This window comes from Tursiops truncatus, chromosome 3, assembly GCF_011762595.2.
Source record: "Tursiops truncatus isolate mTurTru1 chromosome 3, mTurTru1.mat.Y, whole genome shotgun sequence".
Lineage (NCBI taxonomy): Eukaryota > Metazoa > Chordata > Mammalia > Artiodactyla > Delphinidae > Tursiops > Tursiops truncatus.
In genome coordinates, this window is record NC_047036.1 from 163,550,944 (window position 1) to 163,577,940 (window position 26,997).

Here is a 26,997-nt window from a genome sequence, read left to right on the forward strand (position 1 = left end):
AGGGTGGAGGGGTGGGGAGGAAAAGGGATGAGCACGTGACTCCAAAGTACCCTCCCCCATCTTTCTGAGGAGCTGGTCCGGTCTGTCCCCTATTGGGACCGCCCCTCAGTTCAGCGTCAGCCAATGAGAGCCGTAGATTGGAATGCAGGCGATTTCCTTGGGAGCGCTGGAGGGAGGCGGGGAAGGTTACCTAGCAACCGTAGATGCTGCGAGGCCCCGCCAAGCGGTAGACAAGTGCATTCCCAGAGCCCGAGGAACAGGAGCTGACGGATGCCGGACAGAGGCAATTCCTAGTGGATCCCCTAACCACCAGGGATCCTTGGCCTCAACCCAATTATGACGTCTCCCCTGAGTTGGGCGGCCTCCGCCAACGCCATGCCTTTTCAGGTCCAGATTTCAGCTCCTTCCAAAGTCAAGGGCGGTCAGGCTCAGATCAAGCCCTACCACCCTCGAGGCAAGGGGTCAGTGCAGGCCTGGCACTCACTCCATTCCAAGGCGGCACCTTTCCACGCCAGCGAGGGGAAGTCCGCTGTGCACACGCAGGTGGCTGAGTTACAAAGGAAGCTACAACTGTTAGGTAAGATGGCTCCACAGGGCACAGAAGGGTCGAGAGTCAACAGTCCTCTGAGCTGGCAGGAGCGTTTCACTGGCGTTCATCCAGTGGCCAGTTTCTGAAGGCAAAAACTCATACTGGTTCATGTTTTTCCTCACCTTTCTTGTAAAACTTTTCCTGAGCTCAGAACTGACTGGACTGCATTTCATACTTTTATGTAATTTCAACTCTTCTATCATGCATGGAGTGGTAAAGAATATAGATTTCTAGAGCTGGATTTTCTGGGTTCAAATCCTGGCTCTACATATACTAATTGTTTGACTTTCAGGGACCAAGAGTAACCTCATTGCTCTCAGTCTGTCCAGCCATGAAATGGGGATAGTAACAGTACAACCTCATAGGTGGTTGAAATGCGTAAGGTGCTTAGGACAGTGCCTAGCACATAGTAACACTATAAAGTGTGAACCGGTAGTTCTCAATGGAATAGGGCTATTCTGCAATGTCTGGAGACATTTTGGTTTGTCACATTGCTGGGGGGGGTGGGGTGGTTACTGGCATCTAGTGGGCAGAGGCCAGGGATGCTGCTCAACATCTGACAGTGCACAGGACAGCTCGCCACAGCAAATAATTATCCATCCCAAATGGCAGTTGTGCCAAGATTGGGAAATCCTGGTATAAACCATTATTGTTTTATTATTAGGAGATAATTTTGCATAGTGGTTGAAGGTATGGGCTGGGGAGTCCAACTGCTTGTGACTTGGAACAATATAATAAGCCTGAGTCTTCACATGCGTAAAATGGGTATAATATGTATATGGACATGTACCTATTGGCACACGCTATTTGATACCTAGAAAATTATTAGTCCAGCATCCAACACATGAAAAATGCTCAAAGTGAAATATCGTTACGGTGTTAGGTTGACAATTACTGAAAGGTCTTCCCTCTGGGAAGTGCCCCCTTCCCATGATCCTCTGCTTCTGCCTGCCCACCTCACATGACCCCAGAGGGTGACCGGAAGGCCTTTTATGAGACCAGCCAGTGGAACATCAAAAAGAATCAGGAGACCATCAACCAGCTCCATGAGGAGACCAGGGCGCTGCAATTACAGTTGACAGACCTGCTCCAGGTGAGGTTGAAGAGGTGCCAGGGGGCGGGAGCAGCATCCCCAGGGTCAGAGCACCACCTCAAGTAGAAGTGGCCTGAATCAGTAGTGTGACTGGGCTCTTCTCTCTGCAGGGAGATGAGAAAGTGATCCAGGCAGTGATTCGGGAATGGAAATCAGAGAAGCCATACCTGAAGAACAGGACAGGCCAGGTTTGCCCCACTCCCATTCCACTGACCATCTCCCTTCATTTCCAGCCTGGGTCCCCACCCAACTGGCCTCCCTGCCCACTATCTCGCCTCTCCAATCCCTTCTCCACACCTGGCGCCACTCATTTATTTCTAAACCTTTATCACGCACCTACCATGTGCCTGGCATGGTTTTAGGTGTTGGTCACCGTGAGGTGAAAGAAACAGACCATGTCCCCACTCCCCAAAATCTCATATCTTGGTGGAGAGAACAGACCTCCCCACACACACACACCCAAAAAAAACAAGAACAACAAATATAGAAACAAAGTAATTCCCAGTGGTGACAAGAGAAACAAATAAAATAAAACAGACTGACTTACTCGAGATGGATGGGGGCAGGGGTTTGCCTTTTAGACTGCAGGATGGGGGTCTTTGCTTTCTCTAAGAAGGTGATATTTGAGCTGAGAATGGGACAGGCAGGTAATGATCTGGGGAAAAGCATTCCAGGCAGATGGAATAGGAAGTGCAAAGTGCCTAGGGTAGGAACAAAAGTAGAGTGTTGGAGACACAAAGGAGGTAAGTGTGGCGGGATGGTAGTGAGTGACGGGGGGGTTCTGCAGGAAGTGAGGTCAGGGAGGTCAGCAGGGGCAAGACTTTGCAGCAGCCTTCACTGCAAGAGTGCAGATTTTATACTAAGAATCAGAGAAATGGAAGATGGGCTGTGAGGAGGCAGGAATAGAAGCCAGGAGGAGGTCAACCGGGTGAAAGATGGTGTTGGCTGCACTAGGACAAAAGGGGTAGAAATAGGAAGAAAGAGCTCTCTCTGGAGGAACCTTTGAAATAGAACAGAGAATTGCTAACAAACTGGATGCAGGTGGGAGAGAAAAAGAGAAGGTGAGGATGACATCAAGGTTTGGGACTTGAGCACATGGAAGGGTGGAGCTGCCATGAGCTGAGATGGGGAAGATTCGAGAAGGGCAGGTTTGGGGAAAGATCAAGGACATAGTTTTGGACACGATGGTCTTCAGCTGCCTGTGGAAACATCTGGAAGGCAGTGTAGATATGGATATACCAGCCTGCAGTTCAGGAGGGAGGCAAAATTGGGGTGTCTTCAGTGTATATGTGAGTTTTGAAACCCTGAGACTGGATAGGATCACCAAGGGGGTAAGGTTGGTCAGAGGAGAGAAGAACCTCTTCAAAGGCAAAGGAGATGGAGAAGGGGCAGCCAGGGAGGTGGGTGGAAAACCAAGAAGTGGGGGTCCTGGAAGCCCCAAAAAAAGAGAGTCTGCAGGAGGAGGGGGATCAACCAGGTCAGACACTACTAAGAGTCAGGGGAGGTGAGAACCAAGATATAGGAGAAGGGGGACTTCCCTGGTGGCGCAGTGGTTAAGAATCCGCCTGCCAATGCAGGGGACACGGGTTCGATCCCTACTCCAGGAAGATCGCACATGCCACGGAGCAACTAAGCCCGCGGGCCACAACTACTGAGCCCGCGCACCACAACTACTGAAGCCCGCGTGCCTAGAACACATGCTCCACAGCAAGAGAAGCCACTGCAATGAGAAGGCCGCGCATCGCAACAAAGACCCAACACAGCCAAAAAATAAATAAAATTAAAACAAAAAAAAAAGATATGGGAGAAGGAAGGAAGGACTAGGTGAGGGGTTCAGGCCCCTGCTCTTGCCCCCCTCCCTCAGCAGGCCCTGGAGCACCTGGACCACCGGCTGAGTGAGAAGGTGAAGCAGCTGAATGCTCTTCGGTACCAGCTGGGGCTGCGACAGAAGTGGCTGGAGGAGCTCCAGCTGCAGCACAGTCTGCGTGAGCTGGAGATGGCAGAGGCGAAAGATAGCAACACAGAGGTGGCCAAGGTGGGGCCAGTGAGGTTTGCAGAGGCCTTGATCCTGGGGGAGGAATTGAGGGGGGAAGGGACCCAGCCCAGGCTTGCTTCTCTCTAGACTATGCGGAACCTGGAGAACCGCCTGGAGAAGGCCCAGATGAAGGTGGAGGAGGCCGAACACATCACCAATGTGTACCTGCAGCTCAAGGCCTATCTACAGGTAGGGACCAGGGCGACTGGGGGTGGGAGGCGGCAAGTGGGAGAGCCAGCCTTGTTAGGGACAGCGGTCACAGGCCTGCCTCATCCCTCACGCCCCAGGAGGAGAGCCTTCGCTTGGAGAACCGGCTGGACTTCATGGAGGCTGAGGTGCTGAGAACAAAACAGGAGCTGGAGGAACTGAACCTAGTGAATCAGGAGGCGCTTAATGCGAGGGACATCGCCAAGGTGCCAGCCCGTCAGGTCCTGGGCGGGGTGGGGGGTGGGGGTCCTGCCCCCCGACCCCCGATGCCGCCATGGTCTTCTGTTCTGGCCCCAGCATCTGAACCTCAGCTGTCCCGGAACCCGTCCCATCTCTCTCCCAGGACCCCACAGCCTGACCCAGCTGTGTAGAGTTGGGCCTGCAGCTCTGGCCCAGAGCCCGCAGGTCCTGCTGTCCCCCTTTCCCGCCCTCTAGAACCAGCTGCAGCATCTGGAAGAGACAGTGTTCCGAGAGCGCAAAAAGCGTGAACGCTACCTAACAGAGTGCAAGAAGCGCGCGGAGGAGAGGAAACTGCAGAACGAACGCATGGAGCGCAAGGTGGGCGCACCAGGGGTACGGGGCTGCGACGACCCCAGCCTGCTCCTGCTTAGATGCGGCCCTGCTGTGTCCGGGGCCGCGCCACTACCTTGGCCCAGGCCCTAGACCCTTCGGCAGTTCTGACATTTCTCCTGACTCCGCCCCCATCTCCACTGGATGCCAGGGCTCCTCTCACATCCCTGACCCCGCCCTCCAGCCCTCCCCTTACTCTCAGGTCTATCCTCATCCTTCCCCACAAGACTTGCCTGTGTCGGAAATTTGATCCTGCCTCTAACCCGCCCCTTACCCGACAGGCCCCACCCCTTACCCGACAGGCCCCGCCCCCTGGACCCCGTCCCTCTGCGCTGCTTCTGAGGCCCTGCCAAGCACTCCTGACCCCTTCTGGGTGCCCTTACCCACGCCTGGGCCCCACCCCCTCCCTTACCCAGGGATACTTCCCTGGGTGCGGATACTTCCCCAACCCCCGCGGCCTCTGCCCTAAGCCCTTGTCTGCGAGCTGACCCCGGCCCTGACCTCAACCCACCAGCAGACCCAGCGCGAGCAGGTGCTGCTGCAGTCCAACGACAGGCTCCAGGACAGCATGCACTCCAAAGAGGGGGAGCTGCGGCGGCGCTGGAACATGTACCAGATGGAGGTGCTCTTCGGCAAGGTCAAGGACGCCACCGGCGTGGCAGAAACGCACGTGAGTGCTGCCCTCGGCCCTCCCAGCTCCCAGACGCCCGAGCTGAGCCTGGGAAGCCAACACACCCAGCCTCCCCTTTTTGCCGGGTCAATTCTTCAGCACACAAAAGACACCCCTTCTTCCTCCAGCTACTGCCTCATTAATCCGCTACCTCTCTCAGCAAAACCCACACGAGTTATCTACACTGGCCATCATCCTCTAATGTTCCGGCTTACACTGGTGCTGACGTCTTTGACATATCAGCTCTAGGAGAACTATGAGTGTTTTCTCTCTGCTGTGCCTCCAGCACCTGTAGCAGGGTCTGGGCGCAGTAAAATGCCCAGTGCCAGCCTCAGCCCCAGAGAAGCTGGGGCCCACGCGAGGCAGCGTCTTCCTTGAAATTTCCTAAGACTTTATTTATGTCCCCAGCTGGCGAACACTAATTCCCCTGGATCCCTGTTGGGTTTCTCCACTTACGGCGCTCTCCAACCCACTACTCCTATGGGGTAGCCTCCAAGGAGTTCCAGGACTTGGACATATGGGGTCATCTGGAGCACTGTGGCCAGGCGCCTTTCCCAGCCATATTTCCTCATGGAAGTGGGCAAGATTCACTGCCAGAACGTTGCTGGCATGTTGAGTTTGGAAAGCAGCTGTGCTCACTGCTATCACTGCCCCGCAATCCGATTGTGGCTGATTCAATTTCCCTATATAGACAAGGAAGGGCCCGCAAAAATCATTTTTTCGGGGCTGCACACCCTCGAGGCAGCCCTGGGTCGGACTCACAGAGTGTCTAAACACCATTATGCAGAAGCCATCAGCTCAGCCACTTGTCCTGCGTGCCCCGGGGGAAAGAAGGAGGAGTGCACCCCTGCCTGCCCCAGCCCTGGCTCTGACTCGGGCTGGGCGGCCCCCAGGCGGTGGTGCAGCGGTTCCTGGCACAGGGCGACACCTTCACGCAGTTGGAGACGCTCAAAAGCCAGAACGAGCAGACGCTGATGAGGCTGAATCAAGAGAAGCAGCGGCTGCAGCGGGAGCTCGAAGACCTCAAGTACTCAGGGGAGACCACGCTCGTGAGGTGAGGTCCCGGGTGCCCGAGGGCGAGAGTGGGGCCTGCGGGGTCGGTGGAGCTCCAGTGGTGGCCTCCCTGCTCCCTGCAGCGAGCAGAAGCTGCAAGTCGAGTTGCAGGGGCGCATCAAGGCGGAGGAGCAGCGGCGCGCTGACACACAGGATCAGCTGCAGCTCGCCATGTGGGCAATGCAAATGACCAAAGAGGGCCTAGAACACCTGGCTGGCAAACTGAACCACATCCTAGTGGCAGGCCCCGCCCACGAGGAATCCCCGCAAGACGTGAGAGGCGGTGCCGGCGCACAGGTGTGGGGTTCTGCCCCGTAGCCGACTCGAGAGATCCCACCGCAGGCCCTGTCCAGGACATGAGAGGCCTAGACACAGGGGAAACCTCAACCCACTCCTGAGTCTCCACCCCACGTCTCAGGGGGCACCCCCTTACTCCTCAAGAGGCCCAGGACTTTAGAGACCCTGTCCCATTTCAACCGCCCCCATGGGAAAGTCCCACTTAGCCCCCCCCACACACACACACCCAAAACTTCAGAGACCCCGCTCCGATCCTGGAGCGACCACAGATGAGAGAAGCCCCACCCTGCCCGCAGCAGAATCCCATTTCTTAAGGTCATCCGGCAATGGCCTCTCTCCAGTTAGTATCCCTGCCCTCCCACTAAAAGACTCCCCCTGCCCCCATCCCTTGCCTTGGGTGTCTGGAATTCAGAGGCAATTGCCCTATACGCGTGGCCCTTGACCACAGAATCCCCACCCCACAGAGGATAGCACCACTCGGGTTGGTGGCCCCTAACTTCAAAGGCCTGGTCCCTGAGGAAAAGCCCCGCCCCTGGGTGGAACCTGCCCCAGAGACCCCGCCCCCTTCCAACTCACCTGGTTCCGCCCCCGGCCGCAGGAGGCCGGCCACTTCGCCAGAAAGGAGCTGGATCCCAAGGCAGGTGACTATCTGCCCAACCTACTGGGCCTCGTGGAGGAAAAACTGTTGAAGCTACAGGCGCAACTCCAGAACCAAAACGTGCCAGAGTTGCTGCGCCACATCGCCGACCGCGAGGTACCCCTTCAGCCAGGCGGTGGGGCTGAGGGTGCCGGGGCTGGGGCGGAATACCAGGAGGTCGGGGCATCCCCCAGGAGACCAGAGAGGAGGCCCATGGACCGGGAATGGGCCTTAGGGACAAGGCGTGAGGTTTAAGGAGCTAGGGATGCACCACGAGAGTTTCCAGAGGGCCCTGGCGGGCCAGAGGTCAAGGCTGGGGGGATCAAGGGTGGGGCCTCGAGAGGACCAGAGGTGGGACCTAGAGACCACGGGCGGGCCTGGGAGGGGGAGGGGGAGGGGTATCAGGATGCACGCTGAGAACAAATGACGCGGCAGCGACCAAAGAAAACTTTACAGCAGTGGGCAGATGTGCTGAATGGAATCAGGTTATGTCTCAGAGTGGGCTGGGGAGGAGGGGGAACGGACTTCGCTGCAGCCTCTGCCCACTCACACTCTTCTTTCCCGCTCCCCCCTCCCCCAGTTCTACTCCACCCTAGAGGGAAAGCTGCCGATGTACAACACCCGCATCGCCCTGCCTGTTGCCGGTCTCAAGGACAGGTTCTTCGGTCAGTACGGGCAAGGAAAGGGGGCGGGGCCGGGGGCCCAAGCAGAGCATCGGGAGGTGGTCAGGGGCCGGACCTAGGGCCAAGGTGGTGGTGGGATGGTAAAGGCTGGGAAGGAACATCTGAGCCGGGAATGGGAACTTGATCCCCTCATCGCCCTTTGCAGACGAAGAGGAGAGTGAGGACGAAGACAACAACGTGGTGACCCGCGCGGAGCTCAAGATGCGTTCCCAGAAATTAATCGAATCCCGCAGCAAGAGGCGCGGTCGTTCGCGGAGGTCCTAGACTCGCCCTCGCGCCCATCTGGCGTTTGCGGGCCCCTGCGGAGCCCCCAAACCCCTCTGGGCCCAGCGGCGGGCCCACGGGGCCCCTTCAAGGGCTGAACGCGGCCCGGACGAGGGAGCGGAGCGGGCGGGCGATGCCCGAAGTAGAGAAGGGGGCTGGGCTGCCGGACGTTCCCACAGTAAATCTCCCCAGGCTGGTCCGCGCCGGCCTCGGAATCGCGCATTAAAGGTCAACCACCAGCTCCCTGAGTATTCGCCTCTCCTTGATCCTGCACCACCCCATAGATGGCTGCGCCTCAAACCAGGGCCGCAGATTCAGCCCCCTCCGACCTGGGGAGTGATGACTCCCATAAGCTAGGGACGCAGATTGAGCTCCCTCCGTCCCTGCAGAGAAATGAGAAATACCTCCACACCTGGGGCGGACCAGCCCTCCCCGTCTGAGCAAGCGGACTCTCCTTCTGAGGACGCAGACCTGTACCCCACTTAGCTATACACATTAGCTCCTCCACACCTGGGGACACAAAAAAGAGCCCTCCCCTGGGAGAGAGAGAGGGGCGTCCTGTCTCCCGGGCTCAGATTGATACACATTTATCCGGAGAGCTCGGACCTCTTCCCCAGGGCCCTGGGCTGGGCGCTGGGGTCTGGCAGGGGCAACCGCGAGCAGTGGGTCCACCCCGCCCCGCCCCCGCGCTGCCCGGCCGCCCCGCCCCGCCGGCCCGACTCCCGGCCACTGCTCCCCGACCGGCCCTTCCGCCTCACTCAGCCGCGCGGCAGAGCGGGACGGGAGCGGACCATGGAGCGGACGACGAGCAAGGAGCTCGCCCTGGTAAGGGGACCTGGGGTCCCAGGACCCCACATCCCTGGCGACCCTCAAGTCCAGAAACTCCAGGTCCCCGACCGCCCCTTGGATCCTCTCTCCCCTCAAATCGGACCCTTCGGAACAGCCTGGGAGTCCCTACCTCTGGCCTCCCGGCCCCTGACCCAGTGAAGTGGCTGGCTCCTTTTAGGGATGGTTGGTGGCGGGAGTGTCTCTGAACGCATCTGCGGGAGGGACTAGAGACAGACTCGCTAAGACTGGACCCTGGGACGTCCCCAAATGCCACCCGATCCTCCCAAGGGCTAGGTAGGAGGGTACCCGCGGCGCCGAGGGGACTTCCCGAGCCTGGACCCCTGCCCCGAGTCTCACTGACTCTGGCCGGCAAAGGGGGATAAAACTGGAGGGATCAGGCTTGAGTCCGCGGAAGAGGCGGGGCCGTGGTCCCGGGAGCCTTCCCCCTGCGGCGTCCTGAGCTCGCCTCCGCGTCCAGGCGCCGCTGCAGGACTGGGGCGAGGAGACCGAGGACGGCGCGGTGTACAGTGTCTCCCTGCGGCGGCAGCGCAGTCAGCGCTTGAGTCCGGGAGCAGGGCCTCGGGGCACCCAGGTGAGGAACGGGTAGGAGGCTGGGGCCGAGTGGAAGGTGACCAGGTGAGGGCGGGGCTGAGTGGAGGGGAGGAACTAGGGCCCGAAGGAGGGGCGGGGCTTAGAGGCGACCAGGTAAGGATGGAGTGGGGCCCGGGGGCGGCCAGGTGAGTGGGGTAGATGAGGAGGCGGGGCCAGGTGAGGCCGAGGTGACTTGCAGGACTTGGGGACGGAACTGGACGGCAGGGCCTAGGTAAGCCAGGTTTAGTGGGGCGGAACTGAAGGAGTGGTCTTTAGAAGAGACCAGGCGAGAGCGAGGTGGGGCAGAGAGCCTGGGAACGGGCCAGTGAAGCGCGGCAGGAGAGCTGGGAGCAGCCTGGGGGCGGAGGTGGGGGTGAGGTAGGGGTGGCTTGTAAATGGGGCAGAGGGCAGGGCGGGGCCTGGGCGGATGAGGAGGTTCCAGGCGGGTTTCGGGGGTCGATTGTGCAATGGGGAAGAATGATGAACTCAGGGGGCAGGATTCAGAAGAATGGACAGGATCAGATGCAAGATCGGTGCTTCCCAAAGACACGATTGGAATGGGATGCTGGGGCCCACTCCTCTGTGTCTCACTGCGATCACCCTGCCCCGCAGGCCCCCAGCCCCGGTGCCGACACCTTCCTCCATTACCGCACCAGCAAGGTGCGGGCGCTGAGGGCAGCGCGGCTGGAGCGGCTGGTGCGGGAGTTGGTGTCTGGAGACCGCGAGCAGGACCCAGGCTTCGTGCCTGCCTTCCTGGCCACCCACCGGGCCTTTGTGCCCACTGCCCGCGTGCTGGACCTTCTCCTGCCACCGCCGCCGCCGCCCCTGCCGCCGGGGTCAGTACCAACGGGGGACTCTCATGTTCCCTCCCCAGACCTTCACCTGGATACTCCTCTGCTCCCTCCGGTTTAGAACCAGGACCCCCCCCCCTCCAACCCCAGAATCTTCCTCCTGAGTCCCCTCCAGCCGCCCTCTTCCTCACCTGATGGCGGAGGGGGGATGTCTTTCCAGGGTAGAGATCAAGAAGACAGAGGGAAGAGATCTGACCTTCAACAACAACCTGAGGTTTGTCCTCCCGTCGGGTGTGGGCAGGGGGGCATAGAGGTCAAAAGGATCTGAAGTGTAGGGGCTCCAGAGGTCCAGAGCTCTGGGCTGGGCTCTGAGGCCCCACCCCTCTGGCCAGGGCTGTGGTGTCAGTGCTGGGCTCCTGGCTGCGGGACTACCCTCAGGATTTCTGGGATCCCCCTGCCCACTCGGACCTAGGCAGTGTTTGCACCTTTCTGGGCTGGGCAGCCCCATCAGGGGCTGAGGCCCGGGAGGCAGAAAAGCTGCTGGGAGATTTCCTGAAGAATGCTGAGCCACAGCAGGAAGAAGAGGAGCGGTCCCAGACATGGGCAGGTGAGCGGGTTGGGGAACCGATAGTGTCCGGAACAGGCATTCTCCCTCCCCCAGGGGTCCTCTCCTCTTACGGAGGAGCTACAAATCTTGGGCAAGGTTCTTAACCCTGTCTGAGCCTCAGTTTCACCACCTGTAAAATGGGGATAATAGCCCTTTGTTTAAAGTATTGGCATTTGTCTATCACCTCCCCCACACAACACATCCCAACTACAAAGATAGTCCATCATTGGGTCAGGATACCCTGTGTTTTTGGCTACAAATCATCTATTACTACTTGCCTTAGGAGCTACAGAGACCTGGGTTCAAATCCTAGTTCTGCCATTTGCTGACTGTGCGACCTTGGATAAATCACCTCTCTGAGCCTCAGTTTCCTTATCTGCAAAATGGGGGCAATGACAGTACTTACCTCATTGGCTTCTTCATTCATTCAACAGATATTTAGCCACTGGCTCTGGGCACGTAACAGTGGACAGGAGCTCCCTGTTCCCTGGGGAAGACAATTAGTGGACAAGTAAATAAACAAGTAATGAGAGCTTGGCAAATAGCATTATTTTCATTACTGTTGTTATCACAGATTCTTACTTATTAGAATCTACCACTTATAATGAAATCGATACAATAAATCATACTGATGTTTTCTAGTGAAGTGGGTGTCAGCAAATTATCTAGCCTTTTATGGAAAAGTTTGCTGGGACTTGCGTGGTGGTCCAGTGGTTAAGACTCTGCGTTTCCATTGCAGAGGGCATGGGTTCAATCCCTGGTCAGAGAACTAAGATCCCACATGCCACGTTTGTTGCTCTCTACAGCAGAGGTCTACAACCTCTGCTGTAGAGAGCTTTGGGGGGAAGGAAATATAACCACATACTTCACGCAGATCTTTTTTCAGTTGTCATCTCCTCAGACATGCCTTCTCAGATCCCCTCCCAACAAATACAGCCTCCCACTCTGAGTCCTATTACCTGCCTTATTTTTCTGCATAGAACCTATTGGTCTTGTCCCCAACGCTATCCCCAGGGTCAGTTACAACACGGATTTGTCTACTGAGTAATTGCATCCTGCTTATAAAGTATCATCTTTCACCCATCTGTGTTTGATCTGATCCCTGTCACAAGAGCTTTATATCCCTAATCCATTCTTTAATCCTTAAACTGGCCACATTCCTCTCTGCTTTACAAAGTAGCAACCACTTCTCTCCCCTGGTGAGAGTTATTTATATACATTTTATCCCTTCATCTTCCCTGCTGGTTGCCAAGTATCTTTCTTCCTCTGCCTTCAAGATTTCACCAGCTGATTCCAAGTCATCAGAGCTGCACAGGGCAGTGGGGTAGCCACTAGCCCCATGTGGCTATTAAAATTGAACTTAATTAACATTAAATAAAAATTAAAATCAGTTCTTTGGTCACAATGGCCACATTTCTAGTGCTCAGTAACCACATCGGGCAGCACAGGTAGAAAATATTTCCACCACTGCAGAAAATTCTATTGAAAGTGCTGCCCTAAGCTATGAGTTCTTGAGGTAAGAGGAGAAAATGAACATTTATTGAACACTGACTTTATGCCAGGATCTGGGAACCTTAGTATCCTTGTTTGGGGGTTACTTTTTACCATGGAAAATTTCAGACATATAGAAAAGTAGAGAGAAGTAATGTAAAGAACACTGAAACACCCATCACTCATCTTCAACAATTATCAATTTGACCAAAAAAAAAAATTTTTTTTCAGGATGATTTGAAGGCAAATCCCAGACTTACGTCCCTTCACACACAAATACTTTGGTTCTCACTGGTAATTGACAAGGACTTTAAAATATATATAACTTTCATGCCCACAATCTTTTCCAACGAAATCAGCAATAATTACTCAATATCAAAAAATACTCATATTCAAATTCCCCTATTGTTCCTAAGTTGTCTTCTTTATAGTTATTTCTTCCAAAACCAAAGATCCATTTAAAGTGTTCTTTTTTTAAAAAATAAATTTATATATTTTATTTATTTACTTTTGGCTGTGTTGGGTCTTCGTTGCTGCACGCGGGCTTTCTCTAATTGCGGCGAGCGGGGCCTACTCTTCGTTGCGATGCTCGGGCTTCTCATTGCGGTGGCTTCTCTTGTTGCAGAGCACGGGCTCTAGGTGTGCGGGCTTCAGTAGTTGTGGCACACGGGCTCAGTAGTTGTGGCTCTAGAGCACAGGCTCAGTAGTTGTGGCGCACGGGCTTAGTTGCTCCGCGGCATGTGAGATCTTCTTGGACCAGGGCTGAAACCCGTGTCCCCTGCATTGGCAGGCGGATTCTTTACCACTATGCCACCAGGGAAGTCCCAAGTGTTCATTTCTTAGATCTCTTTTTTTCTATGACTGTTCCTCTTTGCCTTTTGATTAATGGCATTAGGGGAAAATAATGGCTCATTTGTCCCGAGGAATGTCTCACATTCTTCTCCATTTACCTGTTAGCTTTCTCATGGTGACATGAAGCACGTTCCTCTATTCACCATACTTGCTGTAAGAGCTAAAGGTTTGATTAGATTTACGTGCAATTTTTTTCCCCTATGCTCACTTTTTTTTTTTTTTTTGGTGCTCAAGTTATGGGATTTTTTTAAATTTTTATTTTATTTAATTTTTATACAGCAGGTTCTTATTAGTTGTCTATTTTATACATATTAGTATATATATGTCAATCCCAATTCATCCCACCCCACTCTTTCCCTCCTTGGTGTCCATACTTTCCCTCCTTGGTGTTTGTTCTCTACATCTGTGTCTCCATTTCTGCCTTGCAAACAGGTTCATCTGTACCATTTTTCTAGATTCCACATACATGCGTTAATATACAATACTTATTTTTCTCTTTCTGATTTACTTCACTCTGTGTGACAGTCTCTAGGTCCATCCACATCTCTACAAATGACCCAATTTCGTTCCTTTCTATGGCTGAGTAATTTTTCCCCCTATGCCCACTTTTAAAAACTAATATTTTGCAGGACTTCCCTGGTGGCCCAGTGGTTAAGACTCTGTGCTCCCACTGCAGGGGGCACAGGTTCGATTCCTGTTCCAGGACCTAAGATCCTGCATGCAGCATGACAGCACAGCCAAAAAATAAAAATAAAGTAGTATTTTGCAATGCTACCTGTCCTAATACGAAATGAAAGACAGATAATTAAACAGACTTACACAGATAGTTTAAAAATAATAATATGAAAAAAATAATAATATGATGCTGAAATTGTAATAGGAAGGAGAAATAAAACAAAAGCAATTTACACAACAATCAACTATACTTGTTGGTATGTCAATGTCTGGGCATGCCTCACCAGGAGACATGATGAAGTTGTTCAGTGCCTTCGCCTGCCATAGCATCATGGTGATATTGGCAGCCAGAAACTAATGCAGGGGGATGCACTGGCGACACAGATGCAGCAGCATAGATGTTGGTGACATCAATTTCCAAAATGGTGAACAACACTCGCCATTTCCGTACAAAACAAAGTTCACAGTCCTTGCCTTTCTAGAGCCAAAATAATTAGTGTTTATGAGGAAGATAGTTGAGTTCTAGGTGCCAAGTATTGTAAACAGGTTTTTCAAGGACACAAATTTCTTGGAGGGACATTTGGAGGCTGGTGATGCAATTCTTCACTGAGTGCCAAGCCCCTCTTGTGGCAAGATTTCAACTTCCAAAATGTCCCCCTAGGGGGCGCCACCATTGAACGCCACCTCGGAAAAATCATATGTATTGAGTACTTTATAGCCGTCTGGTATGCGTGATTTCATGTGATTAAAAAAAAAAATCCAAGTGAAGAAGCCAAGGCACAGAGAGGTTTAAAGTCTTGCTTAATTCGCACAGCACCCCGGTGGACCAGTTTGGATTTGAACTGGGGACGTTAAGACGATAACCTTTCCTTAACCACAAGGTTATACCACCTCTAACCACCAGAAAAGGGCAGGTGGATCCTATCCTAATACAGGTTCAAAGTCAAAAAGCTCTATTTTCTATTCTAGACTTTGAGCACCTGGCTTCAGATCTCTGCCATTTACTGAAGATGTGAGAGCAAATTCCTGCCTCAGTTTTGCCCTTAAGAAAGGTGCATAATAGTACCTCCCTCTCAGGGTTAGTGTATAAATTTCCCCGTTAATCCACCCAAGATGCTCAATGAACAGTTACTGCTGCTCTGACGTTCTTAAAAACACTCAAGGAGATCTCTGTTTCACAGACGAGAAAAGTGAGGACACAGATGCCCAAGGTCACGCAGCCAGTCCTGGATTCAAACTTCAGAGTTTTTAACCCCCTCTAATGCTCCCTCAGGACATCCAGGGGTTGCCCAGATACCCCGTCCAGACTCCCCGGTAGGCTGCTTGGAGGAGGTGGAAGGACTCGTGCGGGAAGGTCCTGAGCTCCTGGACTTCAGTGTAGACGACGTGGCCGAGCAGCTGACCCTGATGGATGCGGTGAGGATCCCTGCTGGGCGCGGCCGGGTGGGGGCGGGGCGTAGAGGAGGGGGAAGGGGGAGAGGCCCAGCTGAGCACAGATCCTACCCACCCCCAACTCCCGCGCGCAGGAGCTCTTCTCGCGCGTGCGGCCCTTCGAGTGCCTGGGCTCCGTGTGGTCGCAGCGGGACCGGCCGGGGGCCACAGGCACCACCTCCACTGTGCGCGCCACTGTGACCCAGTTCAACACGGTGACCGGCTGCGTGCTGGGCTCGGTGCTCGGGTCGCCGGGCCTGGCCGCCCCGCAGAGGGCGCAGCGGCTGGAGAAGTGGATCCGCATCGCGCAGGTGCCTGTCGGGGGGTGGGTGGAAGGGGGCATGGGGCACCGAGGCCAGAGAGAGGTCGGGGGCGGGCGGAAGGCCGAGGACTGGGGTCTGGGGATACTTGGAGGATTGGGGCTGGGAGGTGCCTAAGAGAAAGCCTAGGACGTGGCTGGACGGGACTGGCGCCTGAGACCGCAGAGGGACGCAGGGCTGGTCTAGGAATAAGGATGGGATGGGGGCACTGGGGAGGGGATAGGCTTGGAGGAGAGACCAAAGCCAAGAGACGGAGGCAGAGGTCCTGAAAGAGACTGGATGGAAGCGGGGCAGGAGCCTGAGCAGAGAGGAAGAGTAGAAATGGGGGCCAGGAAAGAGAGTGGGGGCGTGGCAAGGCGAAGGGGGAAGAAGGGTGACACCTGGGGTGAGACTTGGGCGGGCGGGGAGGAGTCTGGGTCTAGGAGAGATGCTACGGGTCCGTCTGGGGCCCAGGGAGAAGTAAGGAGTGGGGACACGGGAAGCCAAGGTCAGAGGAGAGGAATGGAGGGGCAGCTGGGGGAGGGGCTGGGACTGCAGGTTGGAGAGGGGGAGGGGGCCCCTGGGGGAGGAGGCTGAATCTGGGTAGCCCGTCAGACATGGGGCGAGCTGTAAGGATCTAACCTGGGGTCACAAGTCACGGGATCAAAGGTGGATCATACTTGGGGTTCAGGCTTGGGGGTGTGACCAGCGGTCCCCCACCCCGCTCCCCAGCGCTGCCGGGAACTGCGGAACTTCTCCTCCCTGCGCGCCATCCTGTCCGCCCTGCAGTCTAACCCCATCTACCGGCTCAAGCGCAGCTGGGGTGCCCTGAGCCGGTGAGCAAGGGGCGGGGTGCTGGCGCGGTACTCCTTGCCCACCTCATGCCAGCTCTGACTCTCCCCGCGGCCACCCGTGACCCCTCTCCTGTACCCCCAGGGAACCGTTATCCACTTTCAGGAAACTTTCGCAGATTTTTTCCGATGAGAACAATCACCTCAGCAGCAGAGAGATTCTCTCCCAGGTACAGATGGGTGAGGACCCCTCAGATCCCGGGCCCAGGAAGGGGACCAGGGGCCCGGCAGGGCATTGCTTGTCATTGTCATAACATTCAGTGTCCTTTCCCTATGCCTCGAGAATGACCTTCCTCTTGTTTGTGGGCAGCCCTGCGTTTTTACTCCCTCTGCTGCCCTCATTATAGCTCACACTTGGTGGCTGCCTTATTTATTCATTCAACAAATACCAGAGTTACAGGGAAAAGGTCACTGAAGGCCAGAGTCAGAGCAAAGAGGGAAAAAAAAAAAATTCTGCTAAGGACTTGACTTTGATAAGAAAAAAAAAAAAATGTGCCAACAAGGTTCAGGGCATTTCTGGGGGATCTCCAGGTACAAGGATTTTCACCTGTGTTAAGGCCAGCCTTGGGGGCCAAGGCACCCACAAGCCCCACCTCCCATCATCCCCAGTGAGCCCTGCCCCCTGCTGCTTATCTGTTCTCTCCCCCTCCCTGTTCACTCTCCCTTGGGTATGGCCTTTACAACTGCTTGTGATGGAGGCATCTTCCCCGAGGGAGGGGACAAAGAGAGCCCAGGACTGCTCAGTCCTTCCCCTTCCCCCAGGAGGAGGCTACCGAGGAGAATGCCCCCCCAGGAAGCCTGCCCTCAGTGAGTGATGTGGTTTGGGATGAGGGACAAGCAGGATCCTGGGTGGGGGGTGGAGCCTGGTGGGGTCGGTGATGGCTGAGAGTGACTGGAGCTCTGGGGGCCACAGAAACTGCCCCCAGGCCCCATCCCCTACCTTGGCACCTTTCTCACGGACCTGGTTATGCTGGATACAGCCCTGCCGGACATGCTGGAGGTCTGAGCCCTGACCCTTGACTCCTGACCCCAGCCTCACTCACCCTCAGCACAGAGGGCCTCCTGACCTCACACCCATGACCCTGCCTTGTGCTCCTGACCCCAGCCCCCTTAGTGCGGTAGGGCTCCTGACATCCCAACCCCTGACCTTGACCCTTGATCCTTGACCCTGGAGGCTCCAGTTCAGACAAGATTTGCCCCCAGGGGGATCTCATCAACTTTGAGAAGAGGAGGAAGGTAAGTGGGCACTGGGGTGGGCATGCCGGGGTGGGGGGGGGCGGTCCAGGATGGGGGTTGGGCATGGATGGGGTCTCAGAGGCCACCCCCTCAGGAGTGGGAGATCCTGGCCCACATCCAGCAGCTGCAGAGGCGCTGTCAGAGCTACTGCTTGAGCTCCCACCTGCCCATCCTGGCTGCCCTGCGCACCCAGCGCCAGCTCAGCGAGGAGCAGAGGTGACCAACACGTGGCCTGGCCTGACCAACCTCCCACCCACTGACCCTGGGTCACACACTGGATCCACCTCCCCCATGCACCTCTCCAGCTCCTCCTAAGACCCCCTTCCTGAGCCCTGACACCCCCCCACCCAGCCTGTCACCTTGCATTGTCTGCGGCCCAGTCGAGGGCCCCAGTTGACCTCTGACCCCAAACCTTAACCCATCTGACTTTCTGACTTCAACCTTTAACATGCAGCTGGCCATTCCATTCAACCATCTCATCTTTTCTTCCCCCCCGCCGGCCCTATCTGACCCATGACCCCATTCATAACCCCCATCTGACTCTCTGAGCCCAATCATTGACCCCCAATTCTGAGCAACTGACTCTTATGTCAGAGCATCCAACTCAACTGTCCCAATGGTTTCTTTTCATTCTACTGAATCCATGATCCAAACAATTGACCTCAGTGATTATCTGACCTTGAACTCTATCCCCGACCCAATTTGACTCCTCAGTCCCACTCTGTAAACCCCTGTGTGACCTGCCAACCAAGCCATCTCATCTCATCCCTGATAAGACCCCACAGCTGTAACGGCCCTGACCCCAACATTGGGTGCCCACCCCCTGGCTGTTCCCACACACACACACCCCCAAAACCCAGCTCCCGACCGATTCTAACTCATTTCCCAACCCCCCCATCCCATCTGCATCTTGACCCCTCAGCTACCGCATCTCCCGGGTCATTGAGCCACCGGCCGCCTCCTGCCCCAGCTCCCCACGCGTCCGGCGGCGAATCAGCCTTACCAAGCGCCTCAGCGCGTGAGTCTCAGGGAGTATGTGGGGAGTGACGTGGGCAGAGATGGCATCCGCTCCTGGGACTGAGTCTGGGCTCAGCCTCACCCCCTGTCTCTATTTTCAGGAAGCTGTCCCGAGAGAGAGGCTCATCCCCTGGTGGGAGTCCCAGGGATCCCTCATCCTCCACCTCCAGGTCAGCATCCCATTTGGTAAAGGGGCTGGAGAGGACAGGATCAGAGATCAGGGCAGCCACCCCACTTCAGACTCTGTGTCTCCCCCAGTCTGTCCCCAGCGTCCCCCCCATCCAGTCCTAGAACGAGGGACCCTCCTCCCGGCAGTCCTCCGGCCTCTCCAGGGCCGCAGGGCCCCAGCACCAAGGTACCAGGACTATGTGTACATGTGGGACTGCGGGCACCCGGGGCTGTGTGTGTGTGTGTGTGTGTGTGTGTGTGTGTACAGGATTTGGGGGCTAGGTATGTACACAGGAGACTATGCACACAGCTGGCTGAACACTCTAGGGATATGTCCAGGAAGGCACGTGCATTTCCATGGCCCCGTTTGAGGGACTGTCCATGAGTTATGCTCAGATCTGGACCAGAGCTTCCACTTAGACACAAGGTACTCTGGGGTGCAATCACCCACTTTTGCACAGATATGCATTTTCCTAGGAATTTGCATACCTGGAGGGGAAATGTGGGCGTGAATATCCACAGTGTCCACAGGACCATGTGCAGGGTTTTTCATGGACATGGGCTTGTGCGTATCCAACAATTGTGAGCAAATGGGTGCAGTCGCCGCTCTCTGGTTACACAGGGTTTCTTGTGTGTGAACATGAGTCGTGTGTGAATTCATGTAACAGGGCGTGAAAGTCTGTATGTGATGGGATTGCATAGATGTGGGCTTGTGTATGTACCCTAATTGCATGTCCCAGGCTTGGGGTGTGCAGGAAGACGTGTTGCATACAATGAGGGAGGGGCCTCGTGCTCTCACCGCTCAGTCCCCACCCCACTGCCTACAGCCGCCACTGAGCCCAGACCTACCAGGCCCCCGGACCCTGGCCTTGCCCTTGAGTGGCCCTCACATCTCCCTCCCGGGGCAACAGGGCTCAGAGGCCTGCGTCGTCCGAGTCAGCATCGACAATGACCATGGAAATCTGTATCGGAGCATCCTGGTGAGGGGCTGTGCCCGGGACCTGCTGGTGGCAGCCCTGCCCTTGGGGCTTGGGCTGTCATCCCTCACCTCTCGCCCTCTCTTCCCAGCTCACTAGTCAGGACAAGGCCTCCAGCGTGGTGCAGCGAGCCTTGGAAAAGCACAATGTGGCTCAGCCCTGGGCCCAGGACTATCAGCTCTTCCAAGCCCTTCCTGGGGACAGGGGTGAGCAGGGACAGCTTGGAGCCAGAGCTGGGGGGGGACAGCTTCAGGAGGGGGGCGGCAGACTGACCGGGTTGGTTCTGGCACAGAGTAGGGGTGAGATGAAGCAGGGTTGGGGTAAGAGGCAGAAAAATATTGGTACCTTCATTAGGTGGGGTCATGAGGTTGTCCTGTCTCAGTGTGAGGGAAGCGGGCACCAAAGGTGACTTCCTAGGATTTATGGGGAAATGAGATTGTCCAGGGTCCAGTGGAGAGGGAGTGTAGAAGGTCATCCGGGCTTAAACGTGTAGAATCATGAGGTTCTTCAGGCTCAACCTGGTGGAGCACAAGACTGAAGCAGGGTCTGGGCTTGGATCTGAGGGGAAATGAGTTTGTCCGGGCTCAGCATGGGGACTCTGAATTTGGCATAGGAGAGGGCCACATGGTACTGAAATTCAGGGTAGGGAAGCATGAGATCGTTCAGTGTACAGGTGAGTAGGAGGTTATCCAGTTTTCAAGAGGGAGAGGCAGGGGCTTCCCTGGTGGCGCAGTGGTTGAGAGTCCGCCTGCCGATGCAGGGGACGCGGGTTCATGCCCCGGTCCGGGGAGATCCCACATGCCGCGGAGCGGCTGGTCCCGTGAGCCATGGCCACTGAGCCTGCGCGTCCGGAGCCTGTGCTCCACAACGGGAGAGGCCACAACAGTGAGAGGCCCGCGTACCGCGAAAAAAAAAAAAAAAGAGGGAAAGGCAACAGGGAACTATATTCAGTATCCTGTGACAAACCATAATCGAAAAGAATATGAAAAAGAATACTGTATAACTGAATCACTTTGCGGTACAGAAGAAATTAACACAATATTGTAAATCAACTATACTTCAATTAAAAAGTTTTTTAAATGGAGAAAATAATGTAGGAAGAAAAAAGAGAGAGAGGCAAGAGATTGACATGCTAGGGAATTCCCTGGCAGTCCAGTGGTTAGGGCTCTGTGCTTCCACTGCAGGGGGCACGGGTTCCGTCCCTGGTCGGGGAACTAAGATCCCGCAAGCCCCACAGTGTGGCCAAAAAAAAACCAGAGAGAAAGCGACACATTAAAGGGCATGATGTGAGGTTGGCTGGACATTAGGAAGGATACATGAGGTTGTTCACGTGCCAAGTGTGAGGTTTGTACAGGCTGGAAGTGGGAAGTCAGAAGTTGTCCAAGTTCATGGTGAGAGCAGCATGAACTTGGCTGGGAGCTGGCTGTGGGGGAAGGGTGGGATGGGCAGGAAGTTGATTGGGCTGGGTGGCCTGACTTTGTTCAAGCTTGTAGTGCAGGTTGTCTAGGCTCCAGGGGGAAATAGCAGGAGGTAGCCCAGGTTCACGGGGTTGGAGGTGGGGGGAGACATGAGGTTGTGCGGGCTTTGAGTGGGAAGTGGTCTAGGTTCACAAAGAGAGGAGGATGAGGTTGGCTTAGCACTAGCTGAAGGGACCCAAGGTTGTCAGGCTCCAAGGTGAATGGTGGAAGGTTACCTAGGTCCTTTGTGAGGGAAGTACGAGGTTGTGTGGGCCTTTCACCATCATCTCCGCCCCTGGTCAGAGCTCCTGATTCCTGACAATGCCAATGTCTTCTACGCAATGAGCCCAGCCGGCCCTGGAGACTTCGTGCTGCGGCGGAAGGAGGGGGCCCGGCACACAACCTCAGTGTCCCCAGCCTGAGGTGCTTCTCCCCCTCCTCCAGGACATGGGCCCCATGGGCAGCAAGGGGCCTGGCTTCTTTCACCAGGGGGCAGGGAGGGAGCTCTTCTCTGGAAATCTCTCATTCCCCAGTAGAGGCCATTGTCCTCCATACCCTGTAAACTCCCCCTCCCCAAACTTTATTGGACCTCATCCCTCTGACCCTTTTGGCACCAGACCCCTATTCCAAAGACATCAGCCCATGGGTGGCTGGTGGAGAGCTTCATCCCATAAACATAGAAAGGGGTGCGGTGTCAGGGGTCAGACCCTCTCCCAGAGAAATCTTGTAACTGCTGGAGACATAGCTGAAGTGATAGAAGTGGATGAAAATAGTGATCAAAGTTATGAAACAGGAGTCAGTCTTGTTTGTTCTGCGCCTGTGCTTCATGTTCGCTTTTCATCAAGATAAGAATTGAGGGCTTCCCTGGTGGCGCAGTGGTTGAGAGTCCGCCTGCCGATGCAGGGGACACGGGTTCGTGCCCCGGTCCGAGAAGATCCCACATGCCGCGGAGCGGCTGGGCCCGTGAGCCATGGCCGCTGAGCCTGCGCGTCCGGAGCTTGTGCTCCACAGGGTGAGGCATGACTTGAATCCAGGGGGGTCTCTGTCACAAACAGGGTTCAGGACTCCCTCCCTCAACATTGTTGGGGTGGTATGATTCTTTTCTGCCATGTATATGGGAGAGTGAAGAAGAAATTTCATTGGAATCAGAGACAAATAACATCATCACCCGTGAGTCATTAAGGGCTGTGAAGATGAGAGGGGTGAGCTAGCGGTACTGGGGTAGGATGAAGAAACAGGTAGAGAAGGCACAGACGAAGTGAGCTGTAGGGCCACCCGCAACATAATCATAACAACAACAGTAACAACAAGAATGATACTGACTCATGAACTCCCACTCTGCCAGACATCAACTAGGGGCTTTATATCTAACTGTATTAATCAGGGTTCTTTCTGTTTCAAGTGGTCAAAAACCCAAATCAAACAGGTATGTGCAAAAAAGGAAATGAATGCCCGTGTAATTGTAAAGTTCCATGGGTCCAGCTTCAGGCACAGTTGGATCCAGGGACTCAAAAGATGTCACCAGGACTTTGTAACAAAATCTCTTGCCTCTGATTTGCTCTGAGAATGAGACTGTCCATTGTCTCCCTAAATCCATTCACATTCTTCTATGGTAATGGAAACACTGATTTTTAGCTGGCTACCCAGAGTAAAAACCACATTTCCAGTCTCCCTTGCAGCAAAATGTGGTCATATGACAAAGTCTTAGCCAATGAGATGTAAAGGGAAAGTATATGGGTAAATTCCAGGCTCTGCCCTTGAAGAGAAGGGTTGTGTCCTCTCCTTCTCCCTTTTCCGCCTCCTGGTGGTTAGAATGAAGACGTGGGGTAGATCATCTTGGAGTAGGTGGTTCATACCCTCTGAATAACTGAGCCATAAACTGGAAGGAGTGTGGCCCTCTGAGACCAGGGAGAAGCCATATTGTATTGCTGCTACTTGGATTGTTACAAAAGAGAGAACTAAATGCCTATCTTATTTAAGCCATTACGTTATGATTTGAGTCTCTCTTACAGTAGCCAAAAGAACATTTAAATGACTACTGCCCCACTCCAAGGCAGCCTCACCCTCGTTGGGGCAGTGCCAGGCTTACATCCCACCAGCTCCACCTTCCCATGCAAGGAAAATCCCTTCATCCCATCAGCTCCAGCAAAAGTCCCAGAGCAGATGCTGACTGGACCGGCGTGTCTTGTAACCACCCCTGAGCCAATCACTGTGTTCAGAGGAATGTGATATGTTCATTGGCCAGGCCTGGGTCCTGTGCTCATTCTGTCAGCTGGCAGAGACATTTCATATCACAGGAATGGAGTCTGGGAGGGCATGTAAATAGAAATTACATTTGCTGTTACTAGGAAAAGGGAGGATTCTGGTGAACATGCAAAAAAAAAAAAAAAAAAAAACAATCCCTAGGGTTCTAAACATTGTCCCTGGAACAATAATGGGGGATGCCCAGGCATTGTCTGGAGTGGGAGAGGAACTAGAAGAATCTAGTTATCATGAAAAACAGTTAAGCACACAGCATGCTACTTTACAGGATTTTTTTTTCTCTAAGTATTAAGACCAATCGGGACTTCCTTGGTGGCACAGTGGTTAAGAATCCACCTGCCAATGCAGGGGACATGGATTTGAGCCCTGGTCTGGGAAGATCCCGCATGCCGTGGAGCAACTAAGCCCGTGCGCCACAACTACTGAACCTGCGTGCTGCAACTACTGAAGCCTGCGCGCCTAGAGCCCGTGCTCCACAACAAGAGAAACCACCACAATGAGAAGCCCGTGCACCGCAGCGAAGAGCAGCCCTCACTCGCTGCAACTAGAGAAAGCCTGCGTGCAGCAACGAAGACCCAACACAGCCAAAAATATAATAATGAGGAAAATAAATATAAATTTTTTTTAAGTTTTAATTAAAAAGAAGACCAACCAGATGTAAGTAACAGCATCCTTCTTAAGTTAGCTTAAGCAAATAATTGCTAACCTTACTGAGTGCTTACAATGCACCAGGCATGTTCTCAGAAGTTGACATAATCTATCTCATAATCCTCACAACAGCCTTATGTGGGGGCGGGGAGGGGTGCACTATTATCATGCCCATATTATACATGAAAAACTGAGACTAGGAACGGTTAAGTAACTTTTCCAAGGTGGCATGGTAAGTGGCAAGGTTGGGGTTCAAACATGAATGGCCTGCAATACATCAGAACACATGCACTTACCAACAGGGCTAGTTTGCCTCTCACAATCACAGTTTAGTTTCTCTCCCTCTCTCTCCCTCTTTCTCTCTCTCTCTCCCTCTCTCTCTCACACACACACTCAAACCAAATGCCAATTTCCGGAGGAAGAGATTCTCCTGGACTTCTGTTTTCTTTTTGTTTGTTTGTTTCTTGTCCACACTGCCCAGTTTGTGGGATCTGAGTTTCCCTACCAGCAACAGAACCCATACCGCCTGCAGGGGAAGCATGGAATTCTAACCACTGGACCACCAGGGAATTCCCCGACTTCTGTTTTTAAAAGTGCAGGACAGGACTTCCCTGGTGGTTCAGTAGTCAAGAATCTGCCTGTCAATGCAGGGGACACAGGTTTGAGCCCTGGACCGGGAAGATTCCACGTGCCGCGGAGCAACTAAGCCCCCAAGCCATAACTACTGAGCCCAAATGGCACAGCTACTGAAGCCTGCGCGCCTAGAGCCCAGTGCTCCGCAACTAGAGAAGCCACCACAATGAGAAGCCCGCACACCGCAACGAAGAGTAGCCCCCACTCGCCGCAAGGAGAGAGCCTGCGTGCATCAACAAGACCCAACACAGCCAAAAATACATAAATAAATTTATTTTTTTAAAAAGTGCAGAAGTACTCAGGAACAGCTCTATCCAGTGGCTAACACAAAGTCAACTGTTTCTCTACATCTCTCAGCTTGGTTTTTCACGAATCTTTTACTCCACAAATATTTCCTGACCTCCTACTGTATGGCAGGCCCTGTTCTAGGTACTGGGATGCAGAAATGAACAAAACGGACTAGTAAAGGTGGTGAATCAATAACAAAGCATCAAATACGTATTAGATATAAGTACAGGGAATGCAAAATGCTGCTACTACTACTACTGCTACTAAGCCGTTTAAGGGCTGATGGGGAGTGTGGGGCTAGAGGGTTGCTATTTTATTTATTTATTTGTTTGTTTGTTTGTTTTTACTTTTGGCTGTGTTGGGTCTTTGTTGCTGCATGCGGGCTTTCTTTACTTGCGGTGAGCGGGGTCTACTCTTCATTGCGGTGTGCAGGCTTCGCATTGCAGTGGCTTCTCTTGTTGCAGAGCACGGGCTCTAGGCGCATGGGCTTCAGTAGTTGTGGCACGTGGGCTCAGTAGTTGTGCCTCGCGGGCTCTAGAGCGCAGGCTCAGTAGTTGTGGCGCACGGGCTTAGTTGCTCCGCGGCATGCGGGATCTTCCCCGACCAGGAATCGAACCCGTGTCCCCTGCCTTGGCAGGCAGATTCTTATGCACTGCACCACCAGGGAAGCCCGAGGGTTGCTATTTTAAATACGGTGAGCAAGGAGGGCTTCATTGAGGAGGTGACATTTAGGCAGAGGCCTGAGTAAAGTGAAGGAGTGAGCCCCATGTCTAGTTAGAGGAAGAGTCTACGGGTGGAGGTAACAGACAGTTCAGAAGCCCACATTAGCTTCATTATCAGGCAATTTTTTCTCTCCTAATGGCAAAGATGTCTCTGGCTAGTCATCTGCTCACCTCATCATCCAACAGAAAGCGGCACCCCATTTCCCAGTAACTCCAGGAAAAGTCCCATGATGGAAGCTCACTGGATCCCTTTCGGTCACATGCCCTCCCTGAACCAATCACTGTGCTCCAGGGAATGGAGCGCGCGCTCTCTCGCGCGCTCTCTCTCTCTCTCTCTCTCTTTTTTTTTTTTTTTTTTTTTTGCGATACGCGGCCTCTCACTGTTGTGGCCTCTCCCGTTGCGGAGCACAGGCTCCGGACGCACAGGCTCAGCGGCCATGGCTCACGGGCCCAGCCGCTCCGCGGCATGTGGGATCCTCCCGGACCGGGGCACGAACCCGTGTCGCCTGCATCGGCAGGCGGACTCTCAACCACTGCGCCACCAGGGAAGCCCTCTCTTTTTTTTAATTAATAAATTTATTTATTTATGGGTCTTCTTTGCTGGGAGCGGGCTTTCTCTAGTTAAGGCAAGCGGGGGCTATTCTTTGTTGCTGTGGGCAGGCTTCTCATTGCGGTGGCTTCTCTTGTTGTGGAGCACGGGCTCTAGGCGCGTGAGCTTCGGTAGTTGTGGCACACGGGCTCAGTAACTGTGGTCGCGGGCTTTAGAGCGCAGGTTCAGTAGTTGTGGCGCACGGGCTTAGTTGCTCCGCAGCATATGGGATCTTCCCAGACCAGGGCTCGAACCTGTGTTTCCTGTACTGGCAGGCGGATTCTTAACCACTGCGCCACCAGGGAGCTCTCTGGCTAATCTGGGGCAGGCTGCCGCAATGAGGTAGGTATCAGCACCACCCCCTCCGCCTTCCCCAGGCATGTACCTCTGTGGGGAGGGTGTTTACCCCAGTTAAAGCTCAGCCCAGGTGAAAAGCTTTTATAGTTTGTTCTATACTTTCCAGATTATTAAAAGAACTGCACACTC

The 26,997-nt window shown here is 54.3% G+C and overlaps 2 protein-coding genes across 7 annotated transcripts; both read left to right on the top strand.

Moving 5' to 3' along the window:
• Positions 1 to 83: 83 nt before the first annotated feature.
• Positions 84 to 8,337, top strand: ODAD3 (outer dynein arm docking complex subunit 3). Of its 5 annotated transcripts, none has more exons than XM_073803232.1 (13): positions 84 to 577; positions 1,561 to 1,682; positions 1,793 to 1,870; positions 3,547 to 3,717; positions 3,805 to 3,906; positions 4,005 to 4,130; positions 4,360 to 4,482; positions 5,009 to 5,164; positions 6,070 to 6,218; positions 6,301 to 6,514; positions 7,113 to 7,268; positions 7,732 to 7,816; positions 7,980 to 8,337. In XM_073803232.1, the coding sequence occupies exons 1-13, from the start codon at positions 337 to 339 to the stop codon at positions 8,096 to 8,098; spliced, it is 1,842 nt and encodes a 613-aa protein (XP_073659333.1). In that variant the 5' UTR covers positions 84 to 336; the 3' UTR covers positions 8,099 to 8,337. The 5 variants fall into 5 exon arrangements, with proteins under 5 accessions (XP_073659333.1, XP_033710122.1, XP_033710121.1 ...); XM_033854231.2 differs by having other exon boundaries at positions 85 to 577; positions 5,012 to 5,164; positions 6,058 to 6,218; XM_033854230.2 differs by having other exon boundaries at positions 94 to 577; positions 6,058 to 6,218.
• Positions 8,338 to 8,820: 483 nt separating this feature from the next.
• RGL3 (ral guanine nucleotide dissociation stimulator like 3) lies at positions 8,821 to 23,556 on the top strand. 2 transcript variants are annotated; one of them, XM_073803237.1, is made up of 19 exons: positions 8,821 to 8,923; positions 9,405 to 9,518; positions 10,130 to 10,353; positions 10,529 to 10,582; positions 10,701 to 10,915; positions 15,207 to 15,349; positions 15,460 to 15,675; positions 16,396 to 16,499; positions 16,600 to 16,684; positions 17,277 to 17,321; positions 17,428 to 17,514; positions 17,718 to 17,750; positions 17,845 to 17,966; positions 18,673 to 18,768; positions 18,869 to 18,937; positions 19,026 to 19,122; positions 19,847 to 19,915; positions 20,004 to 20,118; positions 21,673 to 23,556. In XM_073803237.1, exons 1-19 carry the CDS (start codon positions 8,891 to 8,893, stop codon positions 21,789 to 21,791), a joined length of 2,040 nt encoding a protein of 679 aa, XP_073659338.1. In that variant the 5' UTR covers positions 8,821 to 8,890; the 3' UTR covers positions 21,792 to 23,556. The 2 variants fall into 2 exon arrangements, with proteins under 2 accessions (XP_073659338.1, XP_033710995.1); XM_033855104.2 differs by having other exon boundaries at positions 19,763 to 19,915; positions 21,673 to 23,040.
• Positions 23,557 to 26,997: the final 3,441 nt, after the last annotated feature.

Bases quoted from the DNA above. Each gene is read 5' to 3' on its own strand.
- RGL3 (XM_033855104.2), top strand. From the start codon at position 8,891: ATGGAGCGGACGACGAGCAAGGAGCTCGCCCTG. The intron at 10,916-15,206 runs GTGAGCGGGTTG...ATGCTCCCTCAG, and splicing joins GCGGTCCCAGACATGGGCAG to GACATCCAGGGGTTGCCCAG. The intron at 15,676-16,395 runs GTGCCTGTCGGG...CCCGCTCCCCAG, and splicing joins AGTGGATCCGCATCGCGCAG to CGCTGCCGGGAACTGCGGAA.
- ODAD3 (XM_033854230.2), top strand. From the start codon at position 337: ATGACGTCTCCCCTGAGTTGGGCGGCCTCCGCCAACGCCATGCCTTTT. The intron at 4,131-4,359 runs GTGCCAGCCCGT...CCCGCCCTCTAG, and splicing joins ATGCGAGGGACATCGCCAAG to AACCAGCTGCAGCATCTGGA. The intron at 6,219-6,300 runs GTGAGGTCCCGG...TGCTCCCTGCAG, and splicing joins GGGGAGACCACGCTCGTGAG to CGAGCAGAAGCTGCAAGTCG.